Genomic DNA, 13,933 nt, shown 5'->3' on the forward strand with positions numbered 1-13,933 from the left:
ATTAGGGTATCACTTACAAGCAGTTCAAACATAAACGATTCTTTAATATGTGGTTACTGGGTGGGTTGTTACACGTGCATTGATTAGGGATTGCTAGCAAGTCTTGAATAAAATGGGTCACGAAACATGATTGTTGTTTGATTATATCGTCAGTACATGATACGGACGTTTATATGATGAACAGGTTCATGATCAATTAATATGCTGATGATTAGATTGTGATTATAATATACAATTCATGTAACTCAAGTTGGGGGTCCAATACATTTGATGACATGTGATCTGACAATGTTGATAACTCTTGAATAAAATAAAAAGCCATGTGTAGTCTTGAAACAAGCAGGATAATGATTGATTATATGTAAAATCTTGCATGTTGATAATATCAGTTATAATTTAGTTTTGATCGATACACTTAGCTGTTAAACATGGATAAGGAACATACATATAAACTGTGAAGGTGAACGAATTACATAACGACTATGTGTAGATCAGTGATCATTACCTGGCATGCATTCGATGATTTGAACTTATGTGAAAACAATGCGAACATAAACTGACTATGTATACATACATGCTATAGGCTTTGACTGAATATCTGTGAGCACATAAGTTAGCAAACCGAGCAAACCAAGGTGAGTTCACACAGCCAAGGCATGGGGTTCCCAGGGTGGGAATGGGATTTGATTATTTACTTGTACTTACCTAGATAATGGAAATTAGTGACATGATCCTCGGGTGAGGAAGGTTATTGATAAGATACTACTAGACTAGTGATACATATAGAACTGATCTTCGCATACACGCCAGGGTTGGCCGCGATAATATGACTAATCTTCGCACACATGCCTAGGAAGGCCGCGAACTATACACTAAACTTCGCACACATGCCGGGTGGCCGCGATACAAATATACCTAGTCTAGAATACTTGGGAACTTTCCCTAATCTTCGCATACATGCCTAGAGGGCCGCGATACGAACTAATACGATACATGACTTAACGAACGAACACAAGGCTTACTTTACTATTACTATTACTGAACTGTTTACTGTGAACTCGCTCAACTAGTTGTTGACTCTCTGCTGCATGCCTTGCAGGACCTTAGGTACTTATGGAGCTTGCACAAGGAGGAGCAGGTCGTTGTGGGATACGGATCGTAGACGTTATGATAAACAATTGAACTTATAACTTTACTTTGGGTTTTCATATTATGCTTCCGCTACTTAGTTTACGTTTTGTTGAACATCAATCATATCGTGATGAATTACATTAACTACTTTTAATATTAAATGCTATGTTCGATATGATTGGTGGCTGGATCCTGGTCATGTCACGCCTCCAAGCGGTGGTACTCCGCGTGTGGATTTTTGGGGGTGTGACAGATTGGTATCAGAGCGTTGTAAGGTATCTATAGATCGAGTTCGTCAGAACTCACTTCAAGCCATTATTTTAGAACAATTTTCGGGACGAAAATTCTTTCAAGTAGGGGATGATGTGACACCCCGCGAAAACGCTCAACAAAACTAGCTTCCTCAGTGACTGTTTTCTAAATTTCGGGACGAAATTTCTTTCAACTTGGGGATGATGTGACAACCCGTAACTTTGAGTTAAAAACTTTTTGTTTCGCTTTTACAAATTAATTATATACTTATCTTATTCGACGAATTAAATTTATACTTATTTAATTTGTAGTGTGCAAACGAGTAGTCGAAAGCAAATCCATGTCATGTTGAACCGACTAGAACCGTTTGAACCAAAGCTTATGTTTCGCGTGTGGATTCAACCCACTCGCGTAACTCGTAACTTATGAGGCCCGAACCATAAGTAGATTATTACACTTTATGTTAGTTGATTGATTTATTATACTTTTATACTTCAAAAATTAGTTGGTTAAGTTAAAGAAATTATTATAGATATAATACTTTTAACAGCAAATCATGCCATCCATCCATCTCTCATGTGCAGCCCACACTTTACCTCTCTAACCATTGTTTACGGCCCAACTTGCAACCCAAGAGGATTTGTATTGTTTCAGCCCTAGTACACAACCCCAAATCGCCCCACCCAAGTCCCATTTACGGAATACGTATAATGTATGTTATGAGAAGTTAACTTCCCTCAAACCAAAACCCTAGAGTCTCTCCTTAACCTTATGTGCGATGGCAGCAGGTCTATACCCCCCCCCCTCGCTCGCAATCTGTTCTTCATCAATAACTCTTGATCGGTATGTTTCCTCATGATACCATGTTAGACATAGTGATGTTTTTATGCTAGATTTGTGAATGTGTGATCGATACATGTTAGATATCATATGGTTTACACAAGATTACTGCATGCTAATGTCATACTAAATGTTCTGTCTTGATTCGGTTAGTAATATTAGATCATTATTTGCTTTGTTTTTGTGAACCCAATTTCTTGTAACCTTAGCACATGTGATATGCATTGAAAGGGCAGCCAAATTAATTATAATCACTTCATGTTGTCTGCCATTATGTTTGAAGTTTGCATGTGAATTGTCAGGGAACATATGATGGTTACATGTGTGCAATTTATTAATGTTTTGTATGTGTGAGATAAATGATCATTCATTATTAGCTTAAATATCTTGTAAGTCATAAACTGAATTGATGCGGTTAGGTATGTAATTATGAACTGGTTGTGAGAATAGTCATGGGGTTCGATGACTTAGGCTTGAATTAGGGTATCACTTACAAGCAGTTCAAACATAAACGATTCTTTAATATGTGGTTACTGGGTGGGTTGTTACACGTGCATTGATTAGGGATTGCTAGCAAGTCTTGAATAAAATGGGTCACGAAACATGATTGTTGTTTGATTATATCGTCAGTACATGATACGGACGTTTATATGATGAACAGGTTCATGATCAATTAATATGCTGATGATTAGATTGTGATTATAATACACAATTCATGTAACTCAAGTTGGGGGTCCAATACATTTGATGACATGTGATCTGACAATGTTGATAACTCTTGAATAAAATAAAAAGCCATGTGTAGTCTTGAAACAAGCAGGATAATGATTGATTATATGTAAAATCTTGCATGTTGATAATATCAGTTATAATTTAGTTTTGATCGATACACTTAGCTGTTAAACATGGATAAGGAACATACATATAAACTGTGAAGGTGAACGAATTACATAACGAGTATGTGTAGATCAGTGATCACTACCTGGCATGCATTCGATGATTTGAACTTATGTGAAAACAATGCGAACATAAACTGACTATGTATACATACATGCTATAGGATTTGACTGAATATCTGTGAGCACATAAGTTAGCAAACCGAGCAAACCAAGGTGAGTTCACACAGCCAAGGCATGGGGTTCCCAGGGTGGGAATGGGATTTGATTATTTACTTGTACTTACCTAGATAATGGAAATTAGTGACATGATCCTCGGGTGAGGAAGGTTATTGATAAGATACTACTAGACTAGTGATACATATAGAACTGATCTTCGCATACACGCCAGGATTGGCCGCGATAATATGACTAATCTTCGCACAACTGCCTAGGAAGGCCGCGAACTATACACTAAACTTCGCACACATGTCGGGTGGCCGCGATACAAATATACCTAGTCTAGAATACTTGGGAACTTTCCCTAATCTTCGCATACATGCCTAGAGGGCCGCGATACGAACTAATACGATACATGACTTAATGAACGAACACAAGGCTTACTTTACTATTACTATTACTGAACTGTTTACTGTGAACTCGCTCAACTAGTTGTTGACTCTCTGCTGCATGCCTTGCAGGACCTTAGGTACTTATGGAGCTTGCACAAGGAGGAGCAGGTCGTTGTGGGATACGGATCGTAGACGTTATGATAAACAATTGAACTTATAACTTTACTTTGGGTTTTCATATTATGCTTCCGCTACTTAGTTTACGTTTTGTTGAACATCAATCATGTCGTGATGAATTACATTAACTACTTTTAATATTAAATGCTATGTTCGATATGATTGGTGGCTGGATCCTGGTCATGTCACGCCTCCAAGCGGTGGTACTCCACGTGTGGATTTTTGGGGGTGTGACAAAGGACCTCATCTCATTGCTTTTATCCACTCATTCTGCGACTAGAATCTTCCCTAGCCTCGAGCTAGTAGTAAGTTGCTTGAAACACCCTCTCGATCTATTTTAAAGTGGTTAAAACGATATATGACGGTTAAAACTCGTAAACATACAAGATGATATGTAAAAGTCTACTAAAAATGTTAAAGATGTTGGTTAATAGCACAAGGGTTGTGTAAATTTTGTAAGATTTGTTTTGTGTAGTTATTTGAGGCCGATCTATGTTGTGGTAGCTCGGATCGTCGTCTAACCCGGATTGGTCATGATCATGGATCATGGCATAGAGTTTGTTTTAGTGTAACAAGGGTTAGGTGATGAAACTCTACCACACATGAAACTTGAACTTGTGTAAAAACGATTCTACTTGTAAATGGTGTTTAAAACTAGTAGATCTACGGATCTACAAGCGGTATTTTCAAAGGACCAAGTGTCAAAGAAATCTTATTTTCTAAAACCGAATCTTACACTAACAAGAATGATTTTTAAAACACTCAAGTGTGTAAACACTTGTGTAACACTAAGTTTCGACAAAGAACTAGTTCTGTCAATTTTTACAGAAAGTTGTAAAGATAGAATTTCTTTAAAAGCAAGGTTATTTATGAAACCGGGTTGATTTATATAAAGATCCACTAAAAGTAATGAGATTTACTTCATAGTTTCGGAAAACTACAAGTTCATGTAATTTATGCGATTTATATGTATTTTGACTAGTTTGATGCTTTGGATATTGTTTTGGTTGAATAAGAAAAATTGTTGGTTTGATTTATAAAAGAAAATGATAAGCTTGAAAGCGTGGCCACCTCCAGTTACAGGGGAAACTCTGGCGAAATTTTTCCAAAAACCTAACACTTAGAATTATTTTCACTACAAGTGTTAGAAATACATTTTTGACTTGTTTTCAAATTATAGATTTCGCCACGACTTTATTTACAAAATATCGGTGGTGGGATTTCACAAAATAAAACTTGGTAAATATAAATATTTAGTATATATTTTTCATAACGTCACTTGTTATGTGTTTATGATTATTTTGTGAAATATACAAATATTATTTTTAGAGTAAAAATAATATTACCGTGTTAACGACTCCAAAATAATACGAACGCCTTTGCAATAATTATTTAAGTTACACCGGTAATTATTATTACCACTCGATCTTTAAAACGTAACTTACGCATTTTAAAATATGTATGAACGCGTATTTTGCAAGGAATTATTTTGGAAAATCATGTGAAATAAAATATAATATTTTTGAGAAAAATATTTATATTTTGGAGTTAGAAATGGAATACCTAGCAAGTGAGACTTAATATTATATTCCGAAGTTATACAAACGCACATGTATTAAATCCCCCATCCTTGGGAAGGAAAAGAATTACCAAGTATTTACAAAATGTAAACACGAAATAGTTGTCTAACTATTTCCCAAAAACTTAAACCATGAAGCTAAGGCACGGCCGTCCGTCTAATAGAGTTAGTACGTGTAGGTCGTTGCACAGCTGCTTGATCAGGAGATATACTTGGTAGAGGACGCACCACTGTGAGTTCATGTCCCCCTTTTCTCTTAACTGTTTTCAGTTTTCTAAACTGCGGGGGTGAAATACATGTTACTTGATTACGAATACTTTATACATGGTATGGTTAGCGTAAGGAGGTTTACTACTTAAGATCATGTGAGTGGGTAGGCGGAAACTTGAGGCCATTAATCCTAAGGGTAGGACCGAGGGACAGTAGCGGTAGATCTATCTGGGTGTAGTGAGCCCAACCCCTGAGCCCGCCTAATGGACCAGGTGGTGACTTTGTACCCATCACGAAATCTGCTAGGTTTGAGTCTTCCTACTTGCACTTCACACATATCGATGGCCTTGCAAACCATTGGTGATCTCTTTTTCCTTATTTGCTACATACCAGGATTTTTATACTTACAAAGGTTTTACACACACTCACTACACATGAACTCGCTCAACTTTATGTTGACTTTTCAAACTACATGTATTTCAGGAAACTAACGGATCTGGCATGGTATGCACATATTTTCAAACTGGGTTCGAATAAAGAAGTCATCCAGGGTTTAGAAGGTGTAACCCCTTCCTGGACGGGTTACATATCCCTAGACCTAGTACTGTTTTAAAGTCTTTTGATAAGTTTTTATGAACTCATTTAAATCAAGTCAAGGTTTGTAACTTATTTCGTGATTGTTGAAAATGGGATTTTCCGAACTTTATTATTGGACAAATATCACATGTTTTTATCATATAGCATTGTTATGATTGTTGCTATGGAGTTAAGAAGTCACACCAATTAACCCACGCTTCCGCAAAGCCAGGGTGTGACAATATGTTCCCCTAACACACTCACAAAAAGATTGTGTGTACAGTTTTCAGTTTATCCAGTTAAAAATCCAAAAAGATCTTAGTTCTTATTTTATTTTCGACAATTGGCATTGGAAATCGGACGATCAAAGCTTAGTGCAGATCATGTTTGTGTTTGATGAGGGCTGGGTAAGCTGGAGATGCTAAACAATAATTGGTACAGTGTTTGACAGTTGAAAAGTGTTTGGAAGTTCAAAACGTTCAAAAGTTCATTCATTTGAACTATTTTTAGAATGAAATGACTGCGTACTTCATAATTCGGTCAACCAGGGTCATTAACTTGGATTTGGTAGACTAAGCAGTTGACCAAGGTCATTGACTTGGACTTGGTTAACTGGGTGTGACGGTGTTTAATCAAAAAAGGGTTAAAAAGTTAAATTTTAGAAAACAACATCATGATTTCGCTCATGTGTCACATTGAAACCAGATTTCGCTCATAGATGCTTCAATGTGATTTCGCTTGTATGTCCCATGTGATTTTGCTCATATGTCATTGGTCTTAAGAGCGAAATCAGGCCAACTATATAAGTGGGCTGATTCCGCTCATAAGTCATTTTCCACATTTCGCTCATACAACTTCTCTCTTCGGTGACTGAGAAGCGAAACCCTAAAATCATTAGTTTACAGGCGAATTGCTGCCCAAATCTCATCAGATCTTGTTGTTATCATTGTGTACAATCATGGGCAAGGTTGATTATACTCTAATTTGGTCTGCATCGTCATTATTTTGAATTGTCGGTCATGTGATGAACAATAACTTAGATTCAGGGCATTATCTGTCAAATTGAAACTTGAAATCAACCATGTAGTGTCATTTTAGTATATAGATTGTATATGTGTGTCTGATTGTATCAAATCTGATGTTTGATGATGTGTGTCGAGTAACTGGATGTTCAAATTTAGATCTAGGGTTCATATAAAGTCAAAAGTGAAATTAAAACTTACCCTAAGTGTCGGAATTAACTTGTTAACAGATTAGAGGGTTCAATTTTGGGATTTAATCAGTCTTGAGTGTCTGATGATGATTTCGCTCCAAACTGTCATGTTCAATGATTTCGATTTTATGTACATAAGATGATTTCGCTCATTAGTGTATTATGTAATTCCGTTCTTGTGTCATGTTAGTGATTTCGCCCCAAGATGCATTTCAGAGATTCTGCTCATAGATGTATCATGTGATTCCGCTCATAAGTACATCTTGTGATTCCGCTTTTGTGTACATAAGTTGATTTTGTCCTTGTGAACAATCCTGATTTCGTCCTTAGTGAAATTTTGATTTCGCTCATAGTGTTCCAAGTGTAATAACATGTAATTTTGATTTTGGTGAAAAATGTTCTAAGTGTATTGATGCATAGTGTATTGTTTTAATGTGCAGGGTTCCAGTGTTGTCTTTGATCCTCTTCACAACAGTTGTTGTGATTTGGATACACAAAAAAACACCGAGCTGGCCAAGTTTAGTAGTATATTGGAGTTTATGGGTCGTATTCCCATTCAGAAAGCATTGACTGATCAGCGTCCACTGTACAGATCTCACATAGAACGTTTCTGGAAGAATGCAAGCTACGATGATCAGAATAAAGTCATTTCATCAATTGTTGAGGTGCATGGCAAGAATGAAAAGATACTAGTTACCGAAGCACTCATTCGTGAAGTTGTTAACTTTCCAGACGAAGCAGATTCACCAATAAGATTTCCAGAACAAATGGTGAAAGGCTGCATGCTAAGAATGGGTTATCAGGGAGCTTTGAATGCTGGGAATTATTTGAAATCAAAATTTCAGAAACCTTACAAGTTCCTGATTCACTGTGTATTGATGTCATTAAGCCACATAAAAGGAGGTTATGATTCGATGCGTGATTATCAAATGAATATGGTTATTGCGCTAGTGCTGAATAAAAAGTATAATTTCTCACATATTGTATTTCACTATATGGCTGAAAATATCAAGACAGACAGCAAGAGTTGGATGTATCAGAGGTTCGTGTAGATGTTGATTGATCACGCTTATATAGAAATTGATAGAAACATAAAGAATGATCTGTTAGTTCAATCTCATATGAGCAACGATTCGCTTAAACAGCTTGTGAGATATCACCCGAATCACCCAAAACCGACAGTTGGTGCTGAATTCTTCGGTTTTATAAAAGATGCTAACTATGTTGATCCAGATCCAGTTGATCATCAGAACTGGAGAAACGAAGCTGAAATGAAAGAGGCAGCGTTTACTGAAGAGCTGAAGATTCTTAAAGATTTCAAAAACACCAAGAATGAATGGTATGTGAAGGAAACAGGGAGGAGACACAGGAAGGCCACTCCTAAAGTTCAAGAAGGTGAAGGATCATCATCAAAACCTAAAAAGAAGCAAAAGAAAGCAGCAACAATGTCTTTGATTGATGAACCCGAAGAAGATGATCCGGTGGTCGATGCGGAAAAAGAACCAGTGGTAGTTGCGGAAGAAGATCCATTTAATGTTGATGATTTGTTTGATACTGATGTCTTAGAGACAGGGCCAACTGTTGAGGTTGAAGCTGAGCAAGTAGTCAATGTCGAAGCTCAGAAAGGGAAAGGAAAGGTTACTGATGATATTGAGGGTGATGATGTTGATAAGAGCACAACGATTTCATCGAGTTCTTCAGATGAAGAAGTAGTAGATGAAACAGAACGTTTACGAAGAATTCATGAAGCAACCGAGCAAGAGAAGTTATTAAGGAAGAGAAAGAGACAGGAAAAGGACGATGATGAAGCTTATGTTCCTTCTCCAGAACACGTCTCAGAGTCACAATCTCCTGTTGAGGTTAAAGCTGAGCAAGTAGTCAATGTCGAAGCTCAGAAAGGGAAAGGAAAGATTATTGATGATATTGAGGGTGATGATGTTGATAAGAGCACAACGAGTTCATCGAGTTCTTCAGATGAAGAAGTAGTAGATGAAATAGAATGTTTACGAAGAATTCATGAAGCAACCGAGCAAGAGAAGTTATTAAGGAAGAGAAAGAGACAGGAAAAGGATGATGATGAAGCTTATGTTCCTTCTCCAGAACACGTCTCAGAGTCACAATCTCCTGCAAGTGGTCGAAAGAAAGGTGGAGCACGTAAGAAAGTTGTTTCTCCAAAGATCAGAAAAGTTACACCGAAAATCTCAAAACCAAAGATTGTGCTAAAGAAGAAATCATCCAAAGTAACCAAGAAACCACAATCACCACAACATGAACCAATACCACCTCAATCACCAATTCGTTCACCTCTAAGACAACCTACCCCACCGAGACAACCTACACCACCACAACATTCTTCACCACCTAAACAACCAACATCTCCCAGACAACCATCTACAGCTTTCACCATTACATCTTTCAGCACCACCACAACAAACCCTATACACTTCACAAGAAATTTTTCAAACACCTCCATCCACTCAAATGCAACCTGGTTCTTCTGGCAAAGGTCTTTATACTCCTCATGACAGTCTTGAAGATATCGGTGATTTCGTTTTTGCCAATGACGAGCAAGTGAAAAAGTTGGAGAAAAAGATGGATGAAGTGTTAGTTGAAAACAAGAAATTAGCTGCTGAAAACAAGAAAGTTGCAGATCGTGAGCGAATACTTGAGATGCGTGTGAAGAGATTGGAAAATGATAACAAAGAGTTGGTGAAAAAGATTGATTCTGATCAGTCAGAGATAGATATCTTGAAGGTTAGAGTTGCTGAGCTTGAGGAAGAAAAGACTCGAAGAGATGAACAAAACGAGTACTTCAAGTTGAAAAACAAAGAATTAGAAGCGGCTAAAGCTTTCAGAGATCACGAGTTCTATATGCTGAATAAAGTTGTTGAAAGCATGCTCGGAACATCTGTAGAGCAAAAGTTTGAAGAGCTGCAAGTTGAAGAGCTCAGGGCAGAACGTCAAGCTAAAATTGATGAACAAATGAAAGACAAAGGCAAGGGCGTTGGAAGTAGTTCTGCAGTGACTGAGAGATCGATTGTTCCTTCAATGGTTGTTGAAAATCCCGAGCCTATCTCTGCTATTTCTGGATTGTTTGAGGAAGATACTCCTCTTGATGAATTGATTGTTGATAGTGATAAAGAAGATGATGAGGAGGATGACGAGGAAGATGAAAAGGATGAGAAAGTCTATTCTGCGAGCAGTCATGGTTCTGACAACGATAACGATGATGCTCAGGGTGGTACAGGGTTGAAAGTTACTGAGGCTTCCACTGAAAAGAATGTTGATGATTTGATGAACAATTCAGTGAATGAAGAATCAGGGGGAGCAGATGGAAAGGGGGAGTCGAGTGATGCACAAAATGTTCAACAAGCTGAAAAGTTAATCCTGAGATTGGATACTTACAGAGAAGAAGGCGAACATTTTCATACATATACGCTGGAAACGATCAGAGAAATGATGCGTATGGTGACTCCTGACTTTAAATTTGACATTGAAGAAGAATTGAATGCCTTCGATATCAATCAGTAGCGTGATTATGATTATAAGTATGTTGAAGATGCTGATATGTATGATAGAGTTGAAGTCAAAGATTGGACGGATGACGAAAGTATTAATGAAGATACTTCACAGTTGCCTACACTGATGGAGTTCTTTACAGAAGAAAATCGTGATGAGTTGAGAAGAAAAGTATCTGAGATCCTGAAAGATAATAACTTTGATGGCACTCAAAAAGATATGGCAAAAGAAGAAAGGAAAAAATGGTTCAAAGAAAGTCACGAGAGGAAGTTCAAACGGCCGTTAAAGTATTATCAGCGTGATCGAAGCGTATCTCTCGGTGACATCATCAGCTGGGGTTTCTTACCTCAAGTGAATGCTTATGTAATCAGGAGAGAATGCGGGGTACAGTATTTTGAGTACTTATATGACGTGATGTCATTACCCTGGTGGGACGTGGAAGAGCTATCTAAAGTCAGATCTTTAGATTATCCTATGCGGCAGAATGACATTCCAATGTGGGGGTATATCAAGTATGAATCGCTGAAAGAGTTTCGTCATTGGAAGCCGCATTACCCTAAAAGAGTGCAAAGGGTAGATCCTGAAACATGAGTTGTAGAAATGGTCCTTAACGTCAAAAAGCCGAAGACGATGAAAACTATCCTAGTGCCTATGGAGCAGGATTTCTACAAAGGATTTTTGGGCTAGGTCTATAGTTGTATTTCGACTGAAGCTGTCATTACTTACAGAGCAGGAGGAGAATTACGAGAGATACATGTGTATGATCCTATGTGGCTTGTGAATTGCTCTGCAAAGGATATCGAATGTCTTTTCATAAACAAAATTCACTATCAGCCAGAAGACAGAGAGCAGGCCATGCAATTTCAGCGAGTTGCAACCCTTTGCTTTCAGAAAAGTATCAACTCTGAAAGTAAATGGAAGTCATCATGGTGGTCGCTCGATGAGAAGATGAAAAGGAAAGCTGCTCGTGAACGTCAAAAGCTTGAAGAAAAGAAAGGAACGTGGATAAATATTTAAGCTGAAGAAGATAAAGCAAGAAAGAAAGAAAGAGAATGACAGGATAAGGAACGCGCTTAGGAGGAAGCCTAAGCAGCATGAAGAAAAGTTCAAGTCCTTGTGAAGACCCGAAGACCAAGACTGAAGACTGCGGCTGTATCCAAGGGGGAGTTTGTTGGTGCACGAATGTCTAAAGCCTGCATCTTAGTCTTAGTTGATCAATGTATAGGGTCTAGATGTGTTAATTATGAATGTATAGGGGGTTAATGTGTAAAATTTGGGTTTGTAATGTCATGATTTCGCTTATATGAACATTGTGCCATATGAGCGAAATCCCAACACGATGATTTCGCTCCAAGTGACATGGTCCTATGAGCGAAATCATCACCCCTATAAATACCCAAGTTGTTTTCTCATTTTGTACGTTGATGTCCACAGTGTAGCCGACCTGCTGCTCGTGTATTTTGTGAAAGTTTAATGAGAAAACTGTTTTAAAGTGATCTACTTCTGTTTCTACTCCATTTCTGCTTTGATTCATGCCAATTTTATATTTCCGCTGCATTTTCGGTAGTTGCTAGCTCTGATTGACTCACACGACTGTCAAATACGGTCCTACATTTTACTCGCTTATTGTTGATCTCGGCGGCAAGCAAGTAAGTCTCTTCAATTGATGAGGTCTTCGCGGCGTGAACAAAATCGGCAACACAATCGGGTAGAGCTCGAATGTACTTCTTGATGGCCATGTCTGACGTCTTGACTTGATCGGGACGGATGATGCTCAGCTGTTTAAAGCGAGCAGTCAGGGCTGCGTTATCTCCATCCTTCTGCTTAATGTACCAAAACTCGTCCTTCAGCTTTTGGCGTTCATGGGGAGGGCAGAATTCGTCCATCATAATGGCTTTCAGCTCTTTCCAAGTCAGCTCATAAGCTGCATCATTTCCGCGTTTGTTTCGCTCGGCCGTCCACCAGTCTCGAGCTCGGGACTGGAAGACACCGGTTGCGTTTAGGGTACGGAGATTTTCTGGACAGCCGCTTTGGCGCAGAGTGACTTCGATGGAATCAAACCATTGAAACATAGCTGTTGGGCCATCTTCTCCGGTGAATTCCTTTGGTCCGCATGCCTTGAACTGTTTGAAGCTGAAAATAGTTTTGGCAGCATCTTTGGGAGCTTCAGTTCTCGACTCCTCAGATGATTTACTGACGTTTTCATAGACATCGCTCACAGCTTTTGCAACTTGTTTGGCGATGATAGCAACAAGACGTCTGTCTCTCTTTTCTTGGCGAGTAAGTGGGGTTCGGTGTCCGGATGATGACATGGTCTGCAACAGTCATCGTCGTAGGTCTTAGACACATCAAAATCTAATCTCACCTCACACGTCTACTACTTACTAATGTCACATCCCGACCACGTAAAACAACAAAACGTGGCGGAAACATCGGGGAGTGTTGTAACAGAATCATTGTTTCACAACCATGGATTAAACAAATTTCGTTTTATTGAATTAAATGAGTTACAATGTCTTAACAATAAAGAAACATAACAAAAATTAACTAGTCTTGCATCTTTTGATGTCACTAAGGCCTCGTCCAATCCTATGTGAGCATGCATCAATATCATCATCAAATATCATCAACTATTGTACCTGAAATACATGTGAAAATACATCAGCATAAAAATGCCGGCGAGTACATAGGTTTTATGAAAAATAGGATTCATGACCTAGGTTTAAGAAATGTTTAACAAAAACTTGTCATGAATCCAGTTTAAGTGTTTGCTTTTATAAAATGTTTGAAAATCGATGATAGATATGTATAGCTAAAAAGAATGAAGTAAGGTTAAATGAATAACCAAGTAAAAAAAATGAGTTTATAAAACAAACTGTTTTGTAAAACAATGTCTTGTGAAAAATATGTTATTTCTGTAAAAATGTATAAATCCAAATGAATGATTTAAATAACGCTACGCCATGTAATATAATACAAGCACTTATAT

The 13,933-nt window shown here is 37.9% G+C and overlaps 1 protein-coding gene across 1 annotated transcript; it reads left to right on the forward strand.

The window, feature by feature from the left end:
* Positions 1 to 10,017: 10,017 nt before the first annotated feature.
* Positions 10,018 to 10,956, forward strand: LOC110913184 (glutamic acid-rich protein-like). The gene has a single exon (XM_022158031.1). The coding sequence runs from the start codon at positions 10,018 to 10,020 to the stop codon at positions 10,954 to 10,956; it is 939 nt and encodes a 312-aa protein (XP_022013723.1).
* Positions 10,957 to 13,933: the final 2,977 nt, after the last annotated feature.

This window comes from Helianthus annuus, chromosome 8 (assembly GCF_002127325.2).
Source record: "Helianthus annuus cultivar XRQ/B chromosome 8, HanXRQr2.0-SUNRISE, whole genome shotgun sequence".
NCBI classification, from domain to species: Eukaryota; Viridiplantae; Streptophyta; class Magnoliopsida; order Asterales; family Asteraceae; genus Helianthus; species Helianthus annuus.

What these genes read in the sequence shown, in the direction of transcription:
- LOC110913184 (XM_022158031.1), top strand. Translation starts at nt 10,018, where the DNA reads ATGGATGAAGTGTTAGTTGAAAACAAGAAATTAGCTGCTGAAAACAAG.